Source organism: Sus scrofa, chromosome 13, assembly GCF_000003025.6.
Source record: "Sus scrofa isolate TJ Tabasco breed Duroc chromosome 13, Sscrofa11.1, whole genome shotgun sequence".
In the NCBI taxonomy this organism is placed as follows: domain Eukaryota; kingdom Metazoa; phylum Chordata; class Mammalia; order Artiodactyla; family Suidae; genus Sus; species Sus scrofa.
Genome location: NC_010455.5, coordinates 52,442,690 through 52,467,707, shown reverse-complemented (window position 1 = coordinate 52,467,707; position 25,018 = coordinate 52,442,690). Strand labels below are relative to the sequence as shown.

At 42.5% G+C, this 25,018-nt stretch overlaps 1 protein-coding gene across 14 annotated transcripts in view; it reads left to right on the top strand.

Moving 5' to 3' along the window:
* Positions 1 to 25,018, top strand: part of FOXP1 (forkhead box P1) — a 627,515-nt gene that overhangs the window by 506,651 nt on the left and 95,846 nt on the right. For 12 of the 14 annotated variants that reach the window (XM_021070851.1, XM_021070838.1, XM_021070841.1 and 9 more), the window contains 2 exons: positions 21,662 to 21,799; positions 22,813 to 22,902. In XM_021070851.1, coding sequence (XP_020926510.1) covers positions 21,662 to 21,799; positions 22,813 to 22,902 — 228 coding nt within the window. The remainder of the gene's footprint in view (positions 1 to 21,661; positions 21,800 to 22,812; positions 22,903 to 25,018) is intronic. The other 2 variants (XM_021070850.1, XM_021070840.1) reach the window with 1 other exon arrangement.

Genomic DNA, 25,018 nt, shown 5'->3' with positions numbered 1-25,018 from the left:
TATCTCCCTTTTTTTTTTTTTGAAATTATGCAAATGATGATGCAATGGCTGAGGCCTGCTCCTAACATTGGTTAGTGTGGATGTGGGGAACTTTGAAAAGAAGCTTAAAATCAGCTCATTAGGTCAGTATCCCATGATCTGTGTGTGTGTAGGCTGAGCCTTTTCTGGAGCCTGGGGTTCCATCAACAGTGTTCCTTTCCAGGGACAAGAGTAGCAAAATATCATAAAAACATAGGCTGCAGGTTCCACAGATTAGGTCTCATGTTGGTCAGCCTGCATGTTCCCAGTACTCAGAGCAGGCCCCTCCTACACTATCCCAGCAGGTCCTTGAGAATTCATTTAACAAATCACCCAGCCCCTTCATACCCCTAGTGACAAACTGGCTGGTAGCCCTGGCTCACTGGGTGACCTGGAGGTAGAGCAGGGCCACCCCTTGACCCAACCGAGTGTCTTATTCCATTGTTGAGATGATTTGCATGAAAGGGCTACGGCTGAGTTAACTTTTAGGAGTTAGAGTCATCGATATTTCCTACCTCTCCAAAAAGAAGTCTGTGTGTGTGAGAGTGAAAACGCATTTTGCTTTCTGGTATTTCAATACAGCAAAAGGAAAAGATGGAAGGAAAAGCAGTATGTAGTAACAATAATAATGAATAATAATGACATGAGGAAACATTTAGGTTTGCCAGGGATTGACCCATTTATCTCATGTAATGCTTATAACAGTCCTCTGGGAGAAGTACTAGGATAAATTCCTTTTATAGATGTAGGTACTGAGGCATTTAGAGATTAATAAATGAGTCCTTTACCCAAAAGGACAGTTGGGAAGTATGCAGTATTAGAACCCACGGCCGTCTAGCTAGAGCTGCCATATGCAGGGGTCCAGGTGCCTTTTATGATCAGGGACAAAATAAGCCCCATCACCATGATGTTCCATCTCTACATCTAAGACACTAAGAGCTTGGACACCATCCAGGCCAGGGCTGCCAGGCCACTGCCTGGTGCCTTGTGATGCCTTGGAAGATGGTCAGAAGTCTTGTCTGCCTGTTTATCTGTGTACCTCTCTCTTCTCAACAATGGAGATGGGAGTGCGGGGAGCTCCTTAATCCAGGAAAAGTAACACAAGACAATGCATGACAATGCCCACTGCTTCTCCTCCGAGCCCGTTTGTGGCCACCCACACATTCAGGACCAAGTTCACGTTCATGTTGTTGGCCAGGGTTGTCACTGTGGATTCATGGAAGAAGCAGAGAGGCTATCAGTATTTGGCTTTTGTATTATTTCAGGTTCCATTCTTGCTGACCGATCAGTGATTCTTGGTCACATATATCTTCCATAGGTGTAAGAGCGAGCCTGTGTCTTTGTTCTTAGTTCTAGCCCCGAGCCTGGTGTCCAGCTTAGCATACGATACAAAAGCCTTGTTTCAGAGGTTTTCAAGTCCCACTTCTCCCCTGACTTGCTATGAAATATTGGATAAGTAATTTCAACTCTCAGAGCCTCAGTTTCTTCATCTGTTAAGTGGGTACAACAGTATCTCCTTCGTAGGATTGTTTTAAGGATTAAGAGGTATTATGGAAAATGCCAGAGCCATCATGAGCTCCCAGTAAATGTTCGCTCTGTTTCTTAGCCATCATGTTACCAGGTGCCAGCCCTTCCCTTATTTTCCCTTCCTTTGTCAAACCCTGTTTTGAGGTTACAGTACCTACTTCCCAATTTGTAACTGGCAGGATATTTACAGAATTTCCAACCGCTCCTAGATCATGAGTGACTTTGGTCTTTGTTTTCTTAGCTGTTATCTTAAAGTCACCTGAGCTCTGTGACCGGGAAGCGAGAGGCTCCCTAATGCAGGGCTGAGGTCTGGAGGGGCGAGTCACACCTCAGTCCTTTCATTCACCAGCCACCTGATCTCAGACAAGTCCCCTGACTCCTTCTGAAATCAAAGCGTTTGCTCAGCTAGGCGCTGGTGACCAGGTGCTCGCCAGGCAGTAGATCAAAAACGCACACTAAGACTCTCAAATCAGGAAAACTGAGTTTAAAATTGATAGCCCCCCTCAAAAATAATAAAAGAAACACCAATCAAATGCAAGGTAAATAATTGCTCCCACTTTACAGAAAATACAAACAAGTTTTTGTGACTCACCTAGTTCTCTGGTGAGTGGCAAAGACTGGGTTCAAATCCACATCTCCCCCCCTGGAAAGTCCAGGTAACCTTCTCCACATGCAATGGATACAATAGGCTTCCTGTTTGGTAGGTTATCATAAGAACGATGAGCGAGCATATGGTGGGGCTTTGCAGCTTCCGACGGCTGGTCAGGGGAAAAAAGGATGGCCACTGCCCTTGTGAAACTGTATGTGCCAAGCTGGGAAGAAGTCAGGAGTAGGAGGGAGGGAGAAGAAAGTTGGAGGATAGAACCAGTTGGTAGTGCAATGGGAGGGTGAATGGATAAGAAAGGGTGTCAGAGAACAGCTCACCACCGAACTCTCTGATTTCAAAGGTCTGGCCTGTTGGGTTGTGACATTACATAGATGTGTCCTGACCCATCTCAAAAATTGGACATCACTGAATTTAATTAAGATCAATTAGACATTCCTCCTATTGTTCAGACACACAATACCTTATTTGTTTGAAAAGAACGAAGTTCTATATGACCTGAAAAGCTTCCTGTTTCATCTACTGCTTTTCCTCAAGAGGGATGGAATGCCACTTAAAAACAGTAAAAAAATAAGTAATTGGACTGCAGGCCAGACTGTGTGCTTTTCTGTATGCATCTTCTTAAAATGAGTTGTTAGATCTCACAAGGAGGCTAATATCTCTGTGATGCTATGCTTCCTTCCAAATTTCCCTTTTACTCCAGCCCAACCTGTGGCTTCAGTCTGAGATGGAAATGCCATCCCCGGCCCACAGTTACCTGGCGCATAAAGCTTTCCTCTCTCTTTTCTAAAATGAAACAGACAGAAGCAGATGAATGGCTTGCAAGGTTGGACTAGAAATTCTGAAAATCATTTTGGTGGGAACTGGCATGGTAGAAAGAGAGAATTTTGATGGTTAAAGAAGAAGAAGAAAAAAAAAATCACAAAGACAAAGAACCTAAACATGTTTGGAAGTCAGGGAGTTTTAGCGTCCTTTTCTGAGGCCCCAACTCAGTTCACCAAGTTTAAAGGCCACTTAATCAATGGACTACAAATTGTTGATGTTTCATGGGGTTTATGACTTGGGATCAGAATGAGAGCTTTTGAGTAGTTTTCCAAAAAACATTTTTTTTTCCTCCCTTTGTTCCCTGATTTTCTTTTGGCCTGAGAGTGTCCAAGATTCCAGAGCTCTAAAATCCTGTTGATGTTTTTAAACTATATATATCTTCCTGGCAGTTTTATATATGACACTAATTGTAAGCTACAAAAAACACCTTGAGACTACTAGTCCTCTGCTAGTGTAAAATGTGTAGTTGATACAGTCAGTAATAATAATGATCATTAAAGCCAACAGAGAGAATCTCTTACCCATCTTTTTCTTTGTTTAGATAACGTGTGGGCTCAGAGAGGTGAGGTGACCTGCCCACGACTGCACTCATAATTCATGACAAAGTCACTCACAGAACCCCGCGTCCCATCTAATACTCCCGCATTATCCCGGGGTTAAACAGACCACACAAGGCCACTTTGGACCAGAAAAGGTCTGCCTACTTCTTTTTTGGCCTGTTGGGAGAGTGCCAGTTTGAAACTGTTCAGAAACCACATGGGTCTTCACAGAGTGGGCAGTGGTGGGGGGCGGGGTGGGGTGGGGTGTCGAGGGTTGTGTACCTTGTATGCTGCTTCAGACTCTGCTCCTGAGGCTTTAGATGTTTCCTCTCATCCCAGCCTCCCTCTCCCAGACCCTGGCCTCCCATCCACCTACCCCCAACACCCCACCCTACCCCCCCACCAAGAACTGTCCTCATCACTTTTCTCTAGGAAAGAAGACAAATCTTTGACTTTTTATATGGTCTCTCCTACTAAAGGTAGAGGGTATGGGGGGGGGTGTAATTGGTTACCATTAAGGAAAGAACAGCCATAGAGAGCAGTAGGGCCCCAGAAAAGGGTTTTCTACGTAGTGGTCTCTATGCCACACAGTGTGGAAAGCAATTATCTTTGAAGGGGATTCCGTAGCCCAGCTCCGGCTTCCCCAGTGTAAGATTTATTGTCGGCTGGATTGGGTGTTCTTGCTAAGAGCATTTACTCGGCATCTATAGCACTGTCAGGAGTGCTACTTCCTAAATGCTTCTGAGGTTGCAACTGCTAAGCTTCATTTTCCCACCTTAGAGATAGATTTTTGAAATGGTATGCTGCGGGGATTTGTAAGGCCTGGTACTTCGCATTGACACTGACAGGAGGTGCTCTGTTTAACCCTTGCTTGCTACTGCTGCCGCAGAAATTCACCCCTGACGCCCAGAGCCCTCCTCCGGGTCTTCTTGATAGGTCACCCTGCCCTTACTGGGGAGAGAGGGCCTGGGAGCATGGCCCGCTGTTTGTGGAATTCATGCCAGCTAATCAGTCTCATAGTTAACTGTTGTCTTAGGTAGACAAAGGATCCACGAAAAGCTCTTCTTTTGCCTCCACCCCCCTTTTATGTGGCTCTTACGAATGCCAAAGGAAAGCTTGAGCCGCAAGCCAGCTAAATATACTGGATCATGAAACCTTAGGGACCACTGAAACGGGAACAGTGGCCCTTTACTGCTAAGAAGGTGTTTTATTGAAAACGTACCGACCTACCTCTCCCCAGAGAGGGAGCAAAAGAGAAGCCAAGATGCCCTGCAAGAATACAGGTTGTCCTCTTAGGCAAGCTAAAATATAGAGCTTGGCACTCCTGTGCTCTGAGCCAGCCTGCAATAGAGTAGACGGATGTGCGTTTTTACATTAAAAGTGCCATATTTCACCCAGGCACCCCCTCCCTCCTTTTTTTTTTTTTCTTAAGTGTCTTAATTTATATTTTCAGTTAATAGTCCTTTCTCTCTCCAGCCTTTAAAAGTTGTCTTTGGAATAAGTTTAAGTAGTCACATCGTCCTAGTCCTGGCAGGCTTACCAGCAGAGGGCAGGCGTAAAGAAGGTTTTGACTTGAGGGTGTGGCAGCCTAGGGTCACAGGAGGGTGGTGTGGCCTGGGAGGGAGGCTGGTAAGCATTGTTCCTGGGACAGGATGGGACACGCTCCCCGTGCTTCTCCCCAGGCCTGCTGCGCACCTTGGGTCTGGGGAAAAGCTGACTTGACTGCAGAAAGGTGGCTAGTGCCTTTAGCTCATTCTCAGCCATTTCGCCATAATTAAGCGTTTTCAAAAATATTCTGATAGAATCTCATAGCCCAAGAGCCATCTTTACACTTCCCCTTCAGTGACCCAGTTCTGGTTATGCCTGAAGTCAATCGAGGCTTTGCATGTGGGCGTATCATCAATGCTGTCACTTCTTGGAGGGGAAATAAGGACTCAGGCTTGATGGTGGTAGTGATTCTTTCTTCCCAGTACCTGAAAGAGCACACTCTTGGGGAAAAGCTCTCCCATCCTCAAACATGTACCTTTATGAGACTTGTGTACACCTCAGTGTAATCTGTTCTAACTTCATGGTGGAAGCTATCCAGTAATACATTTTACATTATGTTAAAACAAGAGATTATGGTTTTATCATACATGAGAGAGTAATTTGTTACCGTCAATCAGATGCACAGTTAGAAATAGATGTTACAGGGTTCTCGTCGTGGCTCAGTGGTAACTACCCAACTAGTACCTGACTAGTATCTGTGAGGACACGGGTTTGATCCCTGGCCTCCCTCAATGGGTTAAAGATCTGGTGTTGCCATGAGCTGTGGTGTAAGCTGGTGGCTATAGCTCTGATTCGACCCTTAGCCTGAGAACCTCCATGTGCTGAGGATATGGAAAAAAACAAAAACCAACAAAACAACAAAATTGGATGTTGCCATTTTCCTTTTCCAGACGTGATTTTGTTTACCAGCAATGTTTTATAAATGTCTTTCCATTAAGAGGAAGGGAATTTTTTTTTTGGAGGGGGCAATAATTGTTCCAATAGCTTATTATGTACCCATCAAATTCATAAGTCACCTGAATGTTGACATGTCACAATGTGTATATATAAAATTAACTGGGAATAATTGCATTATGAGATACTGCATCAAATTAAGATGCTAATGACAGTTTGGAGGATGTCATGAAGAGAAATTTAAACTCCTGTGCAGGAGCAAGAACTCACAGCCTTTTCCCTTGGCCAAGTGGGTACAGAAGAAAAACAACGTAATTACCTTCACTGTCCACATAGACATACCAGTGACATAAACAATATCAATATGGAGCTAAGTGCTTTTGCTCCCTGTAGTTGGGTGATGTATTAATTTATATTTTTTAAGTAAAAGCACCACTTAAATCAGGAAGGAACAGGAGTTCCTTAGAGACAAATGCCCAAATCTCAAGAATCGGGTTTGGCTGTTGCAATTTAGTATCTCTTAATTGGCTGCCGGTTGGCGGTCTTTGGAGACATCAGAAATACTAAAGCAGGGCTCCTTCTGAAAGCGACTCACTTCCCTGGGCAGGTCATCAAGCCTGTTCCTGGAGCAAGGGGGCTAAATTTTGTATTCCCGTTGCTTCAGCATTTTCTCTCTAGCAACAAAGCCAGTTGGTTGAATCTTTTTAAGTCCTGTCTTTTCAGAACATGTTCTGGGAGTGCCACTAAATTAATTGGAGAAGGGAAAAGAAATAAGCATGAAAGCAAGGGTTGTTTGGAAGATGGTAGGGAATTAAAATTTGGGCTGCTCATGTCCAGGTTGATTTTTTTTTTTTTCCAACCCTCTACTTGTTCACCAGTTTTGATTTTTTTTTTTAATTTTTAAAGTATTTTAAAATTTTATTTTATTTTTTGGCCTCCGCCATGGCGTGTTGAAGTTCCGGGGCCAGAGATCGAACTGGTGCCACAACTGTGGCTGGAGCCACAGCACCAGTGACAGCAGTGATGATGCAAGGCACTTAACCCATGGTGCCACCAGGGAACTCCCATCAGTTTTTACTTTACTCCCACGGGCAGATCAACTTTCTTGCGGCAACACAAATGGCAGAAGTTTCCCATGAGAATGTGGTAGAGATGACTGGCTTTATCTGGGGAGGTCTCTTGCTCTGTGTTGCTAGAAATATGTGAACCAGTGTCCATTTACACGTCCTTTCCCTGGTTATTGCCAAGCAGCTTCTGGAAAAGCAGGGCCTCAGTGGGAACCCAGCACCATGGCAGACGTCTCCTTCGGCTGCCATACCATCCATCAGCGTGTGGGAATAGTGTCCTGACAAGATGCTCCTTCTGACTCTTAGTTTAATTCACCTTATCTACATTCTCAGCTCTGAATGGGCACTAAAACCTTGCACTTTCTTTTGCGTTCAAGGCTCAGCCGAACCACATATAATACATGATTTTAGTCCCAGGTGTGTTATTTGGTGGTTAGAGTTTGGTGTGGGATCATAGTAATCTGTTCTTAAGTACATAGCCAGCTGCACAATGGACTCATTTAGCAACTGACAGGTTTCTTAATATGTGGTGTTTGAACAAGGGTTGTATCTGTTGTGGGTGTTAGGATGTGGGCATCAGAAATATTCTTAAGTATGGTATTTAGCATTTCCTTCACCCTTCCTTAAACATTAGCCCTTTTTCCACCTTGGGTATTCATTTTACATTATCGTGGCCTCTCTTTTTCTGTAACTATTCAGTGTCTTGTTTCCCCTTGTGGCCTGTGGTACTGGGTGTGTGTGATTCTTAGAGAGAAAAACAAAAAAATCACACTGCCTTTCTGAACTTCAGTTTCCTTCTCTGGAAAATGGGGGTTGCAATTTCTGTTCAAGTTGTGACAACTAAAAGGGACCCTGTGGCTGAGTAACCCATTCTAAAGCCTGTGCCCCACTCCAGATTCTTCTAAAGCTCCCCCCAACCCTGTGTCCAAATGCTGCTGTTTTTTAAATTTTTTATTTTTTTTTTTGTCTTTCTGACCCAACCTTTCCAAAATGACCTGGCACTCACAGAATAGATGGCATTAATTAAATCTTCTAAGTCCCTACAACTTTTAACATTTCACATTGTATTCCAGACCTGAAAAGTTCCAGTTCTCACTGGATCCCAGACATAAGGCAGGTAGACAGGACCACATGCAAAGCGATCTTGAGAGCCCAGAAATCATCAAAATGGCCTGGACATATAAAGCTTATCCAGGTTTATCTCTGATGGTACGTTTCCTTGCCTAGAAGTGGTCTCTGAGTCACCATGTCATGTTTGGAGAGAGGGCGGGAAGGGCTCCAGGTGGCCTCTGCGTTTGCTGAGCCACTTCCCTCTCCAAACTGTCACCTCCCCCCTTATCCACATCATCAGTCCTCTAAACACCACCTCCCCAAGGGGCCTTCCCAGACCTCCTGCTCCATGGATCTGCCCCTTCCCTCTGGTCTCGTGGGGCTTAATGCCACCACCATGCAATTTAGTACTTGTGTAACCATCGCATTGCATCACTCCCTAATTATTTTGTGTAAGGTTCGTCTCCACAGCTGGGTCACAGGCGTCTGTAATGTTTGTTGTTTGTTTGTTTGTGTATTGTTTGTTTTGATGTTCCTGGAGACTATTAGCTTATAAATGCTGACCTGCACAGGACATAGGCCAACTTGTAAAAGCATGCTCCAGTTTTATGGATGCCTCTTGAAGAACTTGTCTTTTCAAAAGAACGAATTGCTTATTCACAGGGCACCCTGATGTCGTTCACAGACATTAAATCTCTAACGAATTTTAATACCTTTGAAAAAAAATCGCATGTGGATTTTGAAATGAACATTTCTACTTTCTCACTGTGCCTTGGTTGGAGAGAACTTCCTATATTTTTATTTCCTGTCTTTGGGGCCCTGCCAGCCCCTACCCGAAGGAGGCCCTTGTCTCTTTAAGAGTCAGAACTCTACTGATTCATGGTGCACTGGCAGATTTAAGGCCCCTCTCCCTCCCCCCAAAAAAGAACGCCCAGTGGTTCTCTACTAAATATTCATGAGAGGGTGGGGTCACATTTTTGTGACCTGAAAAATCCCATTAATAAATTTGTTATCTGACATAAAAACACTTTAGGGTGGAGCGCGATCTGTGCTGTGCCCATTTACCATCTGATCATAAGTTGACAGTCAACTGGCGCTTTTGTCTCCTTTGCTGCCAGATTACTGGGGGGGGTGGGGGGTGGAAATTGCCTGTTCCGCTGCTGACCTGATTGAAATTCAGGCCTTTGCTTGATTGGAAATATTATCAATATGCTTTCTGGTTTGTAGTAACCTGCATTAACAGCTCAAATGGAAAAATACTTTCCAGTAAAACTCCTGAAATGACCGGGTTAGAATCTGTTGCTTTTTTTTTTTTTTTTAATTGAGGGAAACTAGGTAATCACTGATGTCACCACTACTCCTTTTCCTCATATATTTTGAGGAAAAATGTAAAAATGTTAGAGTTTTGTTGTTGTTTTTAAGGATGGGCCAAAAAAGTTTTTCTGTAAATTGATGGTAGATTAGAGAGGTGATTTCTAGAACTGCCGAAAATGATGAAATTAACCTGGCACTTAAATCATGCCAGTTGAGCCAACAAAGTTTAGCATATTGGTGACTTTTTTTTTCCACACTGTACTCTGTTTTAAATAGCATTAAAGAGCAGTAACTATTTCTGATAGAGGTCATCTTAAAGTGCTCAGTGAGAGTAGCCTGTGTTGTTGCTGTTGTTGTATAAATAAGAAAGGAATTTAGAGAATTATTTCTTAGCGAACGAGTGGCAGATGCTTTCTTCAGCAGCTGTCGTTCTAGAGGGGAAGTAGCTTGGTTCAGCGACGAGGCACGTTGGTGGTTATTTATTTCAACCCCTGTGTCGGGTTAGTTTCCCTCCGCGCGCACAAGCACACTCTGGCGAAGCCGACTCTTGGAAAGAAAGGGGGCGGGGGGAATCAAAGAGGCTGAGGCTTGGTTAAACCAGGGACGTGAAGCGAAAGTTCTCCCGCAAAGGCCGTTTTCGAGGAAGTTCTCCTGTGCTGTCTTTGAGCCCCGCATCCCCTTCCGATTCTAAACAGTTGCTCCAAGCAGTCAGGGCGTGCGCCGGGCGCGCCGGTTCCCCTGCTTTGCCGCTCGGGTTGTTCTGAAAGGCTGGGACAACTCTTTGTCAGTTTCCAAGAGGAAACAAACACGCCACCCCACCAAAAAGCCCCGACCCGGCAGCCCCGGCTGGAGGGAGAGATGCGCGCCGCGCCCGGCTTCCCAGACGTCAGCCAGAGGCGGGTCAAAGGGTTAACAGCAATTAAGCAGAGTTGCTCCCGAAACAAAAGCAGGGTCTCCGCCGAGCGCGATTTCACCTGCCGCGCGGAGGGGGCCGGGGGCGCGGGCGCGGGGCGCGGGCCGCGGAGCCCATTGTGTGGGGCGCGGCGCGGCGCGGCGCGGGGTGTTTAGAGGCGGGTTGTGATTGGTGGAGCAGGGCGGGGCGGGTGGGCGCGGCGCGGTGCGTCTTGTCAGCCCGCGAGCCGGAGCGCCCCTGCGCGCGTGCAGTCCGCCTGCACGCCGAGGCCGCCGGACCCCACGCCCGGCCCGCGCGGGCGCCCCGAGCCGGCTCCCCGCGCCTGGCGGCTACATGGAGAGTGTCAGGTTGGTCCCCATGATTGATCTTTGCCGTTCTGCTCTCCTTCCCCGGGCTCCGCGGTGCCAGCTTCCTGGGGCCTCGCTGGGGAAGGCAGGAGCGCCCGAGGGTTTCTAAGTTGAGTCTTTCGGAAAAAATAATAATAACAATCGCTGTTTACCAACTTGGGTGGGAGTTGTGCTCTGGAAGTGGAGGCGGGGGAGGGGGTGGAGGGGTGGGAAGAAGCAGCTCCAGGCCTGTGGGTCCTGGAAGAGAGAGATTTTACCCCCCTTTCTCTCTCGCTCTCCCTTTTTTTAAATGTTCATGGGTGGGGTGTAGTTGAGAGTTGGAGGAAGTCCTGCTTGTGTTTTGCTCTCGCGCTCTCGCTCGTTCTCTTTTTCTCGTTCGCGATTCTTTTTCTGCCGGTCTGGCCTTCAGGCAGCCACTTTGGTAAAGCCCTCGCCATCACTCCATTCGGGGGACGTATCTGGGGTGTGATTTATGTCACTTTTCAGAGCGTGTGAAATATACAAGGAGCCTTCCGTCTCAGCGTAACCCGGGTGGATGTTTCTTTGCTTCTGATAGTTTGTTTCTATATCTGTCTAGGCTATTTTCAGCTTAGCTGTTCAAATTCAAGGAGTTCATACACAGTTAAGGGTGGAGGGAGACGAATAGAGCCCCGTACCAAGACGGCCAGACCGGCGGAAGGACACTTAGGCAGGTTGAGGAGCCTTAGCCTCTGTTGCAGTACTTTGCTGGTTAATTAAGTAGTGAGTGGGGTTTGGGTAGGACGCGAAGCCGACTGAGGAATTGCTACGGGGTACTCCCATCCGAACCGGCTCTGAATGTAGCTAACTCAACTGTCAGATCTGCCTGAAAGAGGGTCGGTCGTGGAAACAGACTTTCTCCCCCCACCACCCCCCTCAAGTGTCGTGATGGGAAGGAGGGGATCTTTAGGAAGTGGGTGGTAAAGTTTTAGAGCAAAGTACATATAGACTCTTCCTCTTTGGGATTAACTCCTTCAAGGCCTGCCGGTTAGGAGTGAAATATCTAATAATTTTATATTCTTGTCCACACAGACCAAATGTTCTAATCAAGCCAATTTAAAAATGCAAATCACCTAATTTCCATAGATTCCAACATTTTGAAAGTGACACATTTGGGGGAAAAATTAAGCCTGATAACAGGAAATGTGAATCATACTATCAATGACTAATCTGCTTAAGAAAAAAAAAATAAGTTACATTTATTTTATTAGGAAGTCAGTGTTAAAGAAGCCATTTTTTTTTAACTTTAAATCAAGTGTCCCTTTCTTTTTTTTTAAGAAGTGGCCTTTTTTCTTTTCTTTTTTCTTTTTTGCTTTTTGTTCATTTGTACTAGATTTTCCAAGAGGAATGTGCAGTCAAAGGTGGTTTATGTGGTAGTGTTCAAGCTAGCATGTCATTGTCAAAACCCTCAAACATGATCACATTAAGATTCTAGTTTAGGGTCTGTTGCTGTTTTTGTTGTTTAAAAGAACACAAAGCTTCCTTGAATGTTAAGACTCATCACTAAGTAACCCACATGAAGGCAGAAGCACGTAGTCTTAATTGATACCCTTCGCTTACACTGAAAAAGGTCTAGTTCTATTTTACATGATTCTTTATAGCTGCCTGACACATTTCAGTGAAAAGTGTGTAAAAATGAAACCAAAATACAGACTGCCTACCCAGAGACACTGGCTGACTTACTCTAGGATGTGATAGAGCTGAACTGAAAACGGATTGGGCTGACACTTGATAATCAAAGTTGATTTATTGTTCATTAGTACTGCATTAGCCCTTTCAGGCAAGACGGTTATTTGTGTAGTGGCCTGTCAAGAGCGGGACTGCGAGCACCTGTCATTTCTGAGGCATGAGATAAGCAACCAAATATTAAGATGATATAAATAAAAACACCCTGGACTAGGTAAAGGGCCATATGATCATAAATTTTGTCTTAAAAGAAAAAAAAAAACCTGTAGGTCCATAATAATATATAAGAAAAAATCTGAGAGCAATAATTTTCTTTTTTTCTTTTTTTTTTTTTTTTTACCCTAAGGATGACTTATAGCATGAAAGTAATGGGCTTTACGGTCTCTCATTTGCCACAGGAACTTTCTACCCATATGTGCAGCTCATTTGATAAAAAGTTCGTCAGTTAAGGAAATGAGCAAAATATGTCAATTTTTTTAATCTAAGTAATTCAAGGAAGACAGGCTCCCATTTGTGCTGTGTTTTTAAATAAACATATTTCATTAAATGAAACTCTCCGAAGCATGGGTTGATGATATGAAAATGTGATGCCATCATAGCTAAGCTATGATAATGTGGGATAATAATGTCAAGTGCATTTTCTGCAATGTGTTTCACTCTCGATTTTTTTTTTCCTTCCCTCCCTGGAAGGGAATGATCTCATGACATACAATAGAAAACAACGTAAGTGTCAAAAGAAAACAAAATTAGAGAACTTTTGTCTGCAGCCATAGAAACGTGGATTAACTCATATTTTTCCAGAGGATGGAATGGAAACATTCTGCATGAGGATATATACTGTATTGTCTTCTCTGAATTTTCATTTGACAAGGATTTTAGAGGCTGTGATCTTAATTAAATCTCAACTAGCTGAAGTAATGCATCTAAAGGCATGCAGTGTTGCGTAACCTTGCTCGGTTGGTAAACCATAAATCATCAGAAAGCTTATCATAGGAGTGGTTGGTTTGAAATTTTTGTTTGTTTGTTTGCAATCAAATGTACCTTAAAAACAAAACCCTCACCATCACTGCCTTGCATTTGCATGTTGTCAGGAGCTGTCACTTGCAAGATAAACTCTCTCATGACACTGACTAGTTCTGCAACTTTTCAGCCAGCCTCCATACAGTTGCAGGATACAGTGAAATTAAAATCCAGATTAATTAAAAGCAATGAAATTCCAGATTTATCTTGGCTAATGTGACAGAAGTGCATTTGAGCTACAGTGCTTCTGAGACAGTCAGGAGAGAGTAGTGTGGCCAGCTTCTCAGCTTGAGCTAAAATTTGAATACAGTTTGAATTAGTATAAAAAGGAGATTGAAGAAATTTATTTTATTATGTGGCTTCATTGTAGATGAACATCATGAAAGGGAAACTTAAGAGCAGACTCTTAGTAATTGGGTAAATATAATAGTCCATTAGAATCCACTTCGGGTGGTTCTTTATGATTTATAAGCAACGGGTAATGCAGCAACAGTTGACCAGAGAAAATTCGAGTAAATAAATTCATAAATCGTGTCTACGCGTGTGTTAGGTATTAAAGTGTGTTTGAAATCGATGACAAGGAGTTAAAATCATTAAATAACCATTAACTAGTCTGGGTCTTAACAAATTCTACTAGTGCTTGTAAATACTAGGTTATTTACTTTTAGGGCCTTTTAAACAGATGTTTTTTTTACTGCTGCATTTTTTTGTTTCATATGTATGCTGTAGTAGAAGCAGCCACCTACACACAAAAATGGAGAAAGCTATCGTGTAATATATTGATTTTTGTATATCTTTGTACATAATATTTCCTATAAGGCTAGCAGTTATGTTGCTGATAAGCTGTAGATCGATCTTTTGAGGCAGAGAAGTAATGTAGCTTCGGGTATACCTGCATGGCTAGATTTGGGGATAGTCTTAAGTCCCTAAGCTAAATTTGTTTTTGTTTGGTGAAAGGTTTCTGTTCTTGGAAACAGCATGATATTTCTGGACATTGGTTTTAGTCATTTCAAAGTGTGCAGTCTTTTTTTTTTTTCCTTTCTTTTTCCTTTTCATAAATGGCAACCTACATTAAGTTTTATTTACTTGTGTTTAAAAAGAGAAAACTCAGGTACCTCTTGGCTAAACAATCCTCTGCAGATTGTGGGAACTTGACTTGTCTGGAAAGACCTGAACTGGGCCTCTACTCGAGGGTTGTAGGAATAATCTCTGGGCCTTTCTTCCAGGGTGGCAGTTGTTTGAAGAGAAATTAATTTAGAATGAGAGAAATAAATCCTGAATACATGCATGCTGCCTTATTTTCAAATCCAGTTAAAAAGCAACTAATCAATGAAGTTGCAGGCTAAATGTTAGGGTACACTTTTTGTGGCTACCCTGGCATCATGTTTTAATTTTTAAGCTTTATCTTGCCCTTAAATCCGAAACATCATTGTTCAAATAACTGAGAACAAGGTAAATCAACAACATCAAAAAGGTCGGCTTCTGTGATTTCTCAAGGGCTTGTTATTTTGTACTTCCCAATTCTATTTGATGTCTTGACAAAACAAGATGACACAGGGGAGAATACATTAAATTTTGATTTTTTTCATCTAACCTGTTACAGTTGTGGCAGTTTAATTTCTTGTACTTTATCCTGAAGATGGCTTTTTGTACAATTATTCTAATTGTCACACCACTTCATCAGGATGGGTCTTCCTGGCTTTCCCCTTTGCCTTGATTTGACTAGGCGTTTTTGAACATATTTTGTCCTTTATCATCTAGGGAGCTTTGGGTTGGGCTTTGTCTTCATTAGAAATAAATCAGTGAATGGTGAGATTGTCAAAGAAGCAACTGATGTTTTCTCATTAGAATCTAATTTGCACCCCTCAGCTTAACTGTGATGGATAAGGTAAAGGTGTTGGAAATAGGCATGAGAAACTGCATAATTTGAGAAACATAAATTGTAATCCTTAAAAAAGGAGTGGGGGAATGCAACCTAAGTCAGGCCTTCAGAACTTTGGAATGATCTAATTTTGGTCTTCCTAAATGTTAAAATCCAACTCAAGCCCCCCCCCCCATTTTAGTAAATATTATTTTTAAATAATATTTGCAATTAAGCACTGGTTAAAGCCTGAAGAGCTATCCATTTAATTCTTGGTCTTAGGGAAAAAAAAGTTCCATGAGCAAAAGATCAACATTTAATTTTTCTCCATTTAACAGTATCCACTGATCTACAACTGTATCTAGAAGTTATTTTTCCTTGTTCTTCCCTGTCTCCAATAGGATGGATATAGTTGCCCTCGATTTTTGAATAATGAATGCTTCAATGTCAGGGAGCTTCTTTAGCCAAGATCCCCTCCTTTTCTCGTCCAGAGCTAAAGATATGTGGATAGAATCTGTTCTGAGGTACCTTCCTACCTTAGTTCTCCCCTCCTCTTTGCAGGACTTAAACATGATTTTTGTTGTTGTTGTTGTTGTTAATATAAACCTTCAGAGCAGGTTTGATCCCCCTGCACTAAATTTTTTCTCCCCCCTCCAAGAGAATGAGGTGTGGGGGAAGGGAAGAAGGGGCATTTTTCTTAAGATGAATAATAATGATAATAGTAATAATAGTTGCTAGGTTGAAAAGATCAGTGCTTATTGGATGATTATTTTCATGTGTAGCCTCCATTGCTTCCTGTATTTAACAGTCGTTAATGGGAGAAGCGATTTAATTCATGTAAACTTTACATTTTTATGCAAATGAAGCTGATATTTATTAGAGCTAAAACAATTACAGTGGCACTTAGTGGTAACCTTGTAGGCCTGGAGAAATGTGAGAGGAGGGCAGTGAAGGGTCCACTAATGCCCATGCTGTAAACAAATACGAATTTATGCCACTTTTTACAATTTAGAGACAAAAGAAGAGCTCAGAGAGCTTTGCTGGAGATTGCTTATTAGGCTTGATAACCTGAAATAACTCCTGATTGGCAGGCAAGTCTTGGCCATACAATTCTTCCTGAAAGAAAGATAGCCTTTTTTGATAGAATGTAATAAACAAAGTGATAAAAAATGAAATGCTAATTGCATTTTAAAGAGGTCTTTTTTTTCCCTAAAATTTTAATAGGTGGTTGTATTGTTACTGAGAGAACAGTTATGCTAATGACTGACTACTTAGATGATTTTGCATTAATATAATAACCATTACCTGCCTTAATGCTTTGTACAGTATTGTGGCAAAATAGCAAAGTGTAAAAGAGTTATACAAAAAGCAGAATTCTATAATGAAACAGAATTATACTTTCCACATGAATAGCATGCTTTTTTTTATTTTTTGAAGACTGAAATATTATGTCAGAAATGTATTTTTTTCTCTATGATACAGCTACCTCACATGGTATCTATGGCTTTGGGGGGGTTTGTGTGTGTGTGTGTTTTCCTTCTTCTTTCTAAATACCATGGGGAATAGATAAAAGCTTCCTAACTTTTTCGTTTGCCAATATATCAGTTGTATCCATTGGGTTATTAATTAGGGAAACTGTTGTCTTATAGTTTGCTGTTTATTTTCTTTTATACATGCTGACCTTTCTATATGATCATATCAAATTTGACAGTTTTGGTTTATGTGAGGGGGGGTTGGTGGGGTCATTTTCCTTGGTTTGATTTGGATGCTTTGGAGCATTCTGATTTAATTCATTTTGCTCTTATTTGACAAACCAAAGAACACTGCCTGACCTAGTCAGCTATCATCCAAACTCAGCCTGAGCTCTAGAAGCAACTTACGTCTCTTAGGACATACATGAGGTGAATAACCAGAGGTTAAAAATAGTTTCTGAATTTTTATTCCAGATAAATGAAAATAAAACCGTATTTAAAATTTTGTTATCTCTTCATTTGTATTATTTGTACATAGAGCAATTATGAGAAGATGCCAGTGTACAAAATCCTTGTGTATTTATATAGCCAGTATTTACTTGTAGGTAATGTGAGTGTAAACTAAAGAGAAAGAAAAAAAAAATGATAACGTGTTATTTCCAGTATTTATATTGTGTCATCTCCCCTCCCACCCAATTCCTCCAATTGTCTCCTAGATTAGAAATAAGTATTGTTTCTATGGGTGTTTTTATTTGTTTGTTTGCTTTTTAGATTTTTTTCTCCCTTCCTCTCTCTTGCCTCTCCCTGTGGAGGATGGAGGAGAAAAATAAGGCATGTATTTTAATAGGCTTCTGGCGTTCAGATGACAGCAAGTCATTTGGAAGTAAAAGAGAACTGTACGAGGCAGCAGCGTTTACACAGCGGTGCATGGGCTTCTAACAGCACTTGTTGGTGCTAAGGACATTTCCCCAGTCGCTGGTTTGGAGGTAGCAGCAGGTCTGCACTAGCAGCGTCCCCATAGCCCAAGCACAGCTGAATGACTGCCATTCGTGCACAGGTTTATGTGCACCTGGGGTGAGCCACACCCAGTGGGTGTCAGTCTGCAGTGTAGCTTGGGATTTTTTTTTTTTTTTTAATTCATGATTTCCTCTTGAAACTCAGCGAAAGAGTGTTAACTGTGTGTGTGTGTGTTTAAATTCAGTTTTGTATGCTAGCATTCTTTAAATGTCTGCCAGAAGTTTAATTTGAATTTCTGATCCCTGAAGGCAGCTAGACAGAATCATTCTAGTTCTTCATAAATTGCCTTCTATGATTCATTGTTAACTCATAAAACATACTCATTTCTATATACTCAAACAGTTACGGTAGTTACAGTATCGGGGATATAATTTTTTTTGGCATTATATTTAAATTGTCATTTGAGAAAGAAATCGGGATTTGTGCATGAACTCCCAGTCAAGGCATGAGCTCTGTAGCATAGAAAAACCTCAGAAATTAGTGTTTTTATCTCAAGGAGGGTAAGGGAGATGGCATAGATTGGGGTGGGGGGTTAGTTTTAACTGAATACTCTGAATGAGGGGCTCATAAATACTAGAGCGCTGTAGTTAAAAACTCACATGACTGTTTTAAATACTATTGATTTAAACCACTGGCTAGATTTTATGAATCAAAGTGTAATTTCTAGGCTTTGGCCATATTTCTCAATGCTGAAGCACTCTCTCTTGTGTGCCTTTAGCTGCTTTCCAGACATTCAACACAGGATTAAATGATAGTAGTTACAGTGATCAATAGGTTAAGACCAGTACAATCACTCTTGCCGCTAATGACCTCAGTAGTAATGGGCAATAAAGTGTGGGCTATAATAGCCTCTCGCTGGTACTGCATGCCCTTTGATTCCTGGTATTAGTAGGGACGAGCTACATGAAAAAGTTGGACGTTGAGAGCTAAAGCAGTGGCTATGCAGGCTATAATTCTTAACTATTTAAAGCCTCACACTACGGTCAGATTTTTCCCCCCTTTTCTACTCCACGATGGTTTCTGGTTCATTTGGATATGTTGGTTAAAGCTCACCCTAACTGATTTTCATGACGCTTTGGGAAGAACAACTTGGGGAAATCTCAGTTTTATGACATTTATAAATGAAGCACGAGCCCACTTTGGAAGCTCCGAGCTAACTGGTGTGAAAATGTGGTCTCAGATAGTAGCAAAGTTAAGGCCGTCAGAATCTAATAGCCCACTTCTGATTATTCAGAAACCGGTCACAGGCTGGAGGATTACTCAGCTTCTTGTGCCTTTCCCTCCTTGGGCTGTGCCTGCTGCTTTCAGCGTTCGATTACTCATCAGCACCTCCATCAAGATGCCAAAGGGAAAAAGAAAGGGAGACTCAAGATCATTTTACTGTTCTGTAACATGACTACAAAAATGGGATAAATAACTTAGGGAAAAGGAGATTTGAAACTCGTGACTGTGTATAAGGGTTTAAAATTCTCTGTGTATGTTAAATCCTTTTTTGAACTTTTAAAACCTGTTTTATTGAAGCATAGTTTACATATGCTAAGACTGCACTCATTTTAAGTATCCAGTTGGAAGAATTTGGGCGGCTGTAGCCATCTCTCTGACCGCCACCCCAACCAAGGTAGATGGCATTTTCATCACCCCAAAAAGTGTTCTGGTGCCCCTTTCCAGCCTAGGCTTTCCATAGTTCTTTTGCAGATTATGACTAAGAGATTGTTTCTCTGATGGTTTCTGTTATAACACTGTTAATTTCACATTCATCACCAGCTTAGATCTTACACCACCCTGTTCCTGTCTGTTTTCCTGTTCATCACCATCAGAAATTTGGCTCAAGAATATTTATATTGTACATCATCCAAGAAACGCAGAGGAAAAAAGAAAGCTTAAACATGGTTCTTTTGTTTGCTTAATCAAACCTCCCCGTATGATGATGCAACTCTCAAGGAAAAGTAAACTTCTATTGTGATATGTTGGCCTTTGCAGCTCATAAGATAGTGATTGGCACCCAGTACATATTGAAAAAAAAAAAAAATTAAGTTTCTTCTGTTGGAAGACAGAGTTGACTAATTGGAATTAATTTATAGACAGCTAGATGTTTTGCTAATGTCTTCTTGGTGTTTGTCCTAGATTAAATGCAAGTTCACTGTTCTAATCATTGGTGCTATTCGGTGCTGCGAAGTCTCTTTTTAAAAGGATCATTTATCCATTCATATACATCTGTCCCTTTTTGCATATAAAAATATTCAGACATGCCCATCTGTTTTAAATTACAGTGTATCTACATCCACACTTAAAAGGCCACTGCAATAGAAAGAATTTGTTGATGACCTTCCAGAGTTGGGTTAATGAAAATTTTCAAACCTCCAAGCTAGTATTTTCCAAACAATGCAAAACTTGCACATCAACACCCCCCCACCCCCAAACATGCCCACAACAACAGTGGAAGATGTTCACTGTACATGCATCTGACCTTCAGGAACCATTTTTAGTTCATCAAAATTAGTGATGCTGAGAAATCGGGACATCAGTGCATAATGACTGTGAAATTAGGAATGAGAGCTCGCTATGCAAATGACAGGACAAATCATGTGAAAAAGTCAAGATAAACTGCATATTAAGACATTATGTTACATAAAATTAATACTGCATTTCTCCCTTTTGCTTACTGCTCCCCTGAAAGATTTTTTTAATTCTTTTATCTTCTGATCAGCTATTGTCTGCCGGATTTTTTTTTTTTTTTAAGTGGCACACAGGCAAAGTGCAAAACATGTTATTACCTTTTATTGTAATACATGAGATGACAGCAGATCCTTTTTAACAAAGTATATCCTTTACTGCTTCTAGCTTCTTGCTGTCACATGTTTGATTAGAAACCAGGGAAAAGTAAGATGCTTCAATATTACTGTTAGAAGACATACAGGTTTTGTCTTTTCTTTCATTGTGTTTTTTTCCCCTTTTCTTATCTTTTTATTTGGGGGGGGTAATTTTTCATGAAATAGTCTTCTTGTATTACGGGGACTGACAAAATGGTTCTCATGTAGTCTGCAAATTAAACACAAGTGCAGTGATTATTTTGAATAGCTAAATTACATTCTAGAAAGCTTGCAGAATTCATAGCATTGTCATTAGGTATCCGCTTGAATACAATTTGTGTAACCTTGGCCAAGACAGCCTGTCATTTTAATGTCAGTGTTTTATCTGAACAAGACATCATCCTTTCAGATACAGTGTGCAGGTTCCTTGCAAAGATGCCCGTGCAGAAACGTGTTAACAGTTGCAAATATGAAATGCTATCAAGTTCATCACTGTAGCTGTTTGTCACTGAAATGTCATGGAGAGCGGCTTTTAATGGTATCGCACATAATATGAAAGAATTGAGACATCTGTATGCTGGGTGAATAAGGAAGGGTAAAAGGCATCATAGGACGGGTCTGTGTTGAAGTTCGGAAGGTGCATCCAAGGTTCAGTTGTCCACAAGCTGCAGCATTCATTGACGGTGCTTAAAATCACTGTCCACAGAGGAAATGGATCGTGTGAGCTCCAGCCTTGAAAATACTGCTTCCCTTCTGCCTTCTTCCCTAAAACAGTGTTCAAGTTTGCATTAACTTCTTACATCTCACTCAAAGACTCATTAAGAAACTGAGGTCGTGCTAACCTCACTCCAGGTAGTGTTTACACCTCTTTTGCCTCCAAAACTATCGGGAACCCTTGCCAGTGGCGGCAGGGTTGTCTTTAATTGTTCTTTATCTCAAATAAACTACTTAGTAGATGAAATAGCATTGGTTGCGGCAACCCCTCTGGATAGATGTGGTCTGCATGGGAAATCGGTCACTTCTTGAAGCAGTTGATCAGACCTGATGACGGTCTGTCTCTGAACCTGGAAGGCCGCGCGCTGGGGGCTTGCAATTTCCTGGCTTCCTATTTATCCTCCGTTAACATTCTAGGTTCCCGTGTCAGTGGCTATGATGACACCTCAAGTTATCACTCCCCAGCAAATGCAGCAGATCCTCCAGCAACAAGTGCTGAGCCCTCAGCAGCTCCAGGTTCTCCTCCAGCAGCAGCAGGCCCTCATGCTTCAACAGGTAATGTTCCTTTCTCCTCCCACCGCACCCCCTGCTCCCTAGCCCTCCATTCAGAAGTCCTCACACATGAGCAGCTCCTTTGCCCATTCAAGTGAAAGGGAGCATGGTGGGTGGGGCCGCACACACCTGGTTCCCTGGACCATCAGTTGCATCTGCATCACTGAAAGAGCAGTGAGGGTTTGGCCTCAAGAGTACCCAGTGGTCTGAGATTAGGGCTGTAATTGGACTTGGTAGAAATAAAATCTTTCGGGCTTAGGGGGCTTTGCACTCTTTTATTTGGTAAGCCCAGAGGCTTCTAAATGGTGCGAGTCAAAGCAAAACAGGGAGCACGTTGGGAGCAGGTTAAATGGGACAGCTCTTGAAGTCCCCATTCTTCCTGGAAGCTGACAGAGGAGTTTTTCTTTTAAACTTTGAGAAACACTGGGGAGTCGATGAACTCTAAAGGGCAGAGTCGATTTTACCTCGGCACAGGTGATCACCTGTGCCGATGCCGAAAAGAACCTCCAGCTGCCATCAGGACCTCAGAGTCTGATTTCAGGGACCCCTGAAGCAAGTAGAAGAGGTTCAGGACCACAGGGATGGGAGGTGGTGGGGACAGGAAGCAGAGGGAGCTTAGCCACGCAGTTGACATCCACACCAAACGCCCTCCAGCACCACCCAGCCCTCTGACTGAAGAAGCACGCATACAATTTGCAGTCGAGATTCACCAGACTCCCTCAGCAAGGCCGCTTTGGCTTTGTTGTACAATCAAAGGTCATCCCTTGCCTTCTTTTAATTAGTTTATGTAGAAAATGGTATGTTTTTCATCAGTTCATTTTGGAGATTACTTTTCAAACAATAATGCCAAGAATAGTCCGTGTGCGCTGAAATTTATTGTCGAGATTCAAACGAAAGGTCAGGCCATTACAGATAAAAGGATGCTATTTTTCAAATCCTAGTTTGTGTATGGCACCGAAAGGGACAGTGGCTTGGCGCTACCCTCTGTTACTTACGGTCCTCTCTTTCCTTTGTAGCAGCAGCTTCAAGAGTTTTATAAAAAACAACAGGAACAGTTGCAGCTTCAACTTTTACAACAACAACATGCTGGAAAACAGCCTAAAGAGGTACCGACAATACATATTTTACTTTCAAACCGCAGATCCCAGAGGACTATCTAGTGGCTATTAAACTGTCATTCATCTTTTAAATGATTGCACAACTGAGCTGACTCTATCGGTTCTCAGCTATCAGCCCGAGAGTTATTGTCCTGTTTGCTTTCAGATTTTTCTGGGGTTCCATTTGCCGACTGCCACATATTTTATAGCACCACCGCAGGTGTACCTCGTGTGAGCACCGGAATCCTGGGCAGAACCTTCAAGGGCCACTTTTGCGCACTGGTACCACGGAGGGCCAGGGTCCACCTGGGGGAGGTGAGGGGCTCTCAGTACAATTTCACGTGGGCACCCACCACCCTTGATTTCCGCCCCCACCTCCCCAGCTCGGAGAGCTTGGGGTGTGGTCGTGGCCTTTTCCTTTGAAAGAATAATCCCTGATCCAAAAAGTTAGAGCAAGATTCAGAGTGCTCCTGGCTCTCTTTAACTTCTTCCCACAAGCTGCACAGATCACAGTGGCTCAAAGCAGGCTTGGATTATTTGTGTTTTCCCGAGAAGAAGCAGTGCCTGGCAAGAGCGCCTATGTACCCTATGTCTTGCAGGTGCACATAGTGACGGCAGATGCCCCCCACCCAGTTAGGGTGACAGTGTTTGCTCCATGAATGGGAAGTCTCCCCAGGGAGGGTTCCTGCCTCAGCTTCTATGCTCTTCCTTGTGGCTGCAACTCAGTCTGAGTGTCTCTCTGCCTGCACGTGTTATCGTGACATCTTCCTACCCATTCCACAGTTATCCGATGTAACTTATCTCCTTGGGTTTCCACGAGGGACTAGAAATTCTTTCCATTTGAGTGTTCTCCCTGGAATGACAATTTATAGTTTGATAAACAGCGCCCAAGCCCGCTTAACAGTTTCTTGCTGGCCCAAAGCAGGCAGCCACTTGCTATAGCTTAGGGGAAGTCTAACCAGGTGACTGACTGTCAACCCCTGCCCCTCGCAGGAGCGAGGATGCCGGGAAGCCCTCCTTTCACACACTGGGAATGTCCCAGACGTGCCCACTTTGCGGGCTCCTCCCTCTGCACAAATTGGGTACATTTCCCAAGTTTTACCCTAGAGTCCTGTCGAGCTGCCTGGAGAGAAACCCCTGCCAAGTAGGGGCATTTTTGGGGTGAAGGGGAGGAGGTGTTGTCTTGAAAATGCTGACACAACCTTAAGTACGGTGGCGGGCTACCGGGTGCTGCTATAATAAAAAAGGGAACAGATTAAAAAGTGTCTAAAATGTAAATCTAAAGGACTAACAGTAATTAAAATGGAAATGGCACAGGGAGGGAAGGCATGTAATTGTGAGATATCACTGTGCAGAAGGCTCTCAGCTTTGTTTTGCTGGCTGTTTTTCTAATTCAGTAGGGCTTACTCATCAGTGGCAGTTCAATGCGCGTTAATGACTCTGGGATTGCAGGCATCACTCTGGACAAAGAAATGATTATTGTGCGGTCAAAAGAAGTTCAAAGACAAGAAGGGAATTTCAGTTTTTTCCTTAGAGATCCACATTCAAGAGCATATAAATTAAGCCAAATGTTAAAAACCACAGTCTGAAAGCTGACTTCAAAGTCACAACTCTCTAATTAATGAACTGCGAGCTTCAGTTTGGACAAGTTGTGGTTTGATGCGCCCATAAATCAACATGACAGGCCTGTTTCACAGTCTCAGACAGTGCTTGTCACTGAGTCACATCAGATGTAAACACAGCAGAAAAAAGAAGGGATATGAAGGAGGTGCAATTGATCAACAGAATTGGTAAAAACCCACTTTTGAAGCACATTATGCATGATCACAGGAAATGGTTACAGCCTCAAGAGGTTTCCCCTTCTGCTGTTGCTTTTTTGAATCAGATTTCTAACAGCCTTCAAAAGGGAGAATAAGAATTATGGAGTTTCTCCCCTGTGGCTCGCAGGCAATAACCCCCTGTTGTTATTTTGTGCTTCTTTCTTTTCAAAGGCATCAAAATTTAGTTTTTTAAAGATCTTTAACTCTATATTTGAAGACAAACAAAAAAGGGCCGCACTGTCATTCTTATCAGTTACCAGGGATTGTGTTTTTCCTTTCTGTTGCCACTTCTTATTAACCTCTTA